The 3,586-nt window shown below is 34.3% G+C and overlaps 1 protein-coding gene across 1 annotated transcript in view; it reads left to right on the top strand.

Annotated features, from left to right (window-relative positions):
• Window positions 1-3,586, top strand: part of LOC106467191 (ATP-binding cassette sub-family A member 1-like) — a 74,275-nt gene that overhangs the window by 12,857 nt on the left and 57,832 nt on the right. The window contains 1 exon segment of the mRNA XM_022395316.1: window positions 3,024-3,294. Within this exon segment, the coding sequence (XP_022251024.1) occupies window positions 3,024-3,294 (271 nt within the window).

Genomic DNA, 3,586 nt, shown 5'->3' with positions numbered 1-3,586 from the left:
TGGTCCCAGGGACCGAGCCCGTGCTGAAAGAGTTATACAAGGATAGAGGTTTCCCAGTGCCTGTTTCAGTAGTTTGATCAGAAATCCACAAGCTCTGCATTCATTAATTTGACTGGTATGTTTTTGTATGGAATAGTATGATTACCCATTTTGTTCTCCAGTTGTTTGATGTATGAAACAGTTGAATGGATATGTTGTGGAAGAAACTTGTGTACACATGACTTCTTCTGCCTTTCCATACACATACTTTTTGGTTATGTTGGGTACTGTTGCCTGGCACACATGGATGACCTTTGCCACTGAATTCTTTTGAATTTGACAAAGACAGGTACTTAGTTCAAAGATGAGTTTTGAGAACCTAACCCAACTGGAATATACAGGAATATGGTTGTTCCTCTTCACACAAGGAGAAGGATTTTAGAACTAACGTGATAGTTGGTAGATGCAAAAGATGGCAAAATGATGATGACTTGTGTTGAGGAGATTGAGCTACTGAACATGGAGGCTTGTGTGAATGAAATTTCTACTGTGAAAATTAGACAGCACTTTTTCAGGGTGGTGGGGAGCTACAACTTCTATGCCTCAGAATTGGATGTGGGGGGGGACACGTATACCTCAGGAAAACCCACTTTCACAGGACAAGTAATGAATTAGTATACTTGTTCTGTGCCAAGGCTGAAAGGCAAGACATGATTATTATAATGATACAACACATGGATGTGGGGAGCCCTCAGTTATTGGGTGATATTTGTTATTAGTGTGTGTTTGTTTAAGGTATAAGTTGTAGGGTGATAGCATCCTATGGGACACTCTGGAGATTTTGTGTAGTGTAGATGTAAGAGAATTTCTTGATTCGACCTTGTGAGTAAGTTTAAATATTCTTTCTTTGGGGGGGGGATATTGCCTGCTTGGTGTAAATAGTTAACAGGGGTATCTTGGGAGTTTTAGGGCTAATCTTAAGACTCAATTCTGTTGAAACTGTAGTTTCTTGAGAATACTGTTTGACATGTTGTAAGTGACTTGGCATCATATTCTATGATTGGACTTATGTATGTCTTGTGGATTTTTAAGATAGTTTCTGATGAATAACCTTTATTTTGTCCAATGACAAGTTTGAAGTGGTTAATGCACTTACTGATTGACTCAAAAAGTTTTCTTGTGTGTTCTACCCATTTAAGTTTTCTATTGAATATTACACCAAGAAAGTTGGCACTAGATCTTACTTTAATATCTATACTGCCTACATTTAGTTTATTTTTTTTTCCACTGATCTTTGTGTTTTTCACCTATACAAGACACCACACTTTACTTATCATGACTGACTTACAGCTTGTTGCAGACTTTTTTGGCTTGTCCTGCTATCATAAGTTGATCCATACTCCATTATTTTGCAGCAGCATTAATTACAAGACACCACACTTTACTTATCATGACTGACTTACAGCTTGTTGCAGACTTTTTTGGCTTGTCCTGCTATCATAAGTTGATCCATACTCCATTATTTTGCAGCAGCATTAATTACAAGGGGTATCTACATTTTGGAAATTTTAAATCCATGATGTCAACACTGCTTTATTATCTGAAAGTAAGAATATTTTGCATCAGGAAGGGGCTTCTATATACCATTCTCAAAAGCAATCAGTTTTTGGTGGCATCACATTACCCACGTAATGCCAAACAATGTGAAAATATAGTTTTGATACTTTCACTTTCCATTCTACCACAATTCTATATCCACTGTGGTTGTCCTGTGATTTTCTGATTTGCATACTCAAAATCAATTTAATATAACATGCCCAGCCTTTTGTATTTTAAACTTTCAAACAATTGTTCTAAAACCAAGCAGATGAGCTTGTGACAATAGGAACAATACTTTTAAACAGTGGTAAGGTTTTAGTAGATAAAATATTCTATATATCATTAAGTTTCAAAATCTGGGTTCCCATAAGAGTATTTTAAAATGGCAAATAAAGTGTTCTTGGAGAACTTTTCATAATCTTTCAGATATTTTGTAGATGTTAAGTTTTGTGTCCCACATTTTCCAAATCAAGTTCTTGTAACTTTTATCATAAGTTATTCCAACATTACTCCAAGAGATTGTTGATCATATATTTGAGATGGTTTCCTGAGAAAGACTTGTTTTTCTGCTGAAAGCTACAAATGCTGTAAGTTTTCACTAAATGTCATATTGTTCATCATAAGTGTCTAAACAATTGATCAATATAACATAAAATATAAGGACAAAAAAAGGACCTATTGGGACATTTAAATTAAACTTTAAAGAAAAACTCGAAGCTAGACCTTATTATTCAAATATTTATCAACCTTTCTCTTAAACTCCCTTAAATTAACTGTATCTGCCACATCTGAAGGCAACGCATTTCAAAGGCCAATCACCCTGTTATAAAAATATAACCTTCTTAATTGAAAATAACTCCTGCTCTGCCAAAATTTATATTTGTGTGCCCTTTCCTACAGTTTTCACCATTAAGTATAAAAAAAGATGATACATCAACCCTCTCAGTTCCCTTAACCATCTTGAACACCTTTATCAGATTCAACCTAATTCTTCCTTTTTCCAAGAGAAAACAATTTCAGAGATCTTAACCTATCCTCATATAACAAACTTTCTGTCCCAGGTATCATCCTAGTATCCTTCCTCTGAACTCTTTCTAAAGATCAATGTCCTTCCTAAGATAAAGAGGCCAAGACTGAACACAGTGCTCCAGATGAGGCCTATCTAATGACATTACAACATGTTTAGACTTGTATTCAGTATTTCTATAGATACAACCTAAAATCCTGTATGCTCTACCACTAGAAACAACACACTGCTTTGATGTTTTAAGAGACTGATCTACCAGAACAATGTGAGCTTTTTCATCATGTTTAGCAATGTTTAAATGTCTTTAAACTTTAATCTGTTCTTACTTTGTGAACTGATATTCATTGGTAATGCTCACCTGGAATGAGATTTCTTTTGTTCTGATAAAGTTTTATGGTTATTCATTACCTTCTTTCAGGCTGCAAATTTAGAAAGTTTATGGGAATTACAAAACAATATCCAAATTTCACTGGAACATGTGCAAGATTTTCTTAGTTTTGAAAGTTACAACACAACTGCCCGCTTAGTCCAAGTATTGATATGTGGCCGAAACACTACTGAATTTTTTGATCCCAACAATCAAGGCCCAGCTCGTCGGTTTGAAGAGTTTAAGGATCAGTTGGAAAGAGAAAGAGAAAAACAGGAAAATAAAAATGACACCCAAGAGTACAAATATGACAATGCAACCAGTAAGTCTTTTTTTATTTATAATTGTGAATGAATATTAAGTTGATATCACTATTGCAAAGGAAACATCAAGTTAGAGCACAGTTTTGCCAATAAAAATTTTAAGAATTTTAACTGATAATGAAAATAACTAATAGATGTTGCTCATTTGTAAGAAATCATAAAAGCCTTTATCATCTGAATAAGTTATAGTAATAAACTGTAATAATAACTTGCTGTAGGATACTATGAGAACTAGTAAAAAACTGTAATAATAACTTGCTGTAGGATACTATGAGAACTAGTAAAAAACTG

The sequence above is a fragment of the Limulus polyphemus genome, unplaced genomic scaffold (assembly GCF_000517525.1).
Source record: "Limulus polyphemus unplaced genomic scaffold, Limulus_polyphemus-2.1.2 Scaffold2522, whole genome shotgun sequence".
NCBI classification, from domain to species: domain Eukaryota; kingdom Metazoa; phylum Arthropoda; class Merostomata; order Xiphosura; family Limulidae; genus Limulus; species Limulus polyphemus.
This window is presented reverse-complemented; position numbering and strand designations above follow the sequence as displayed.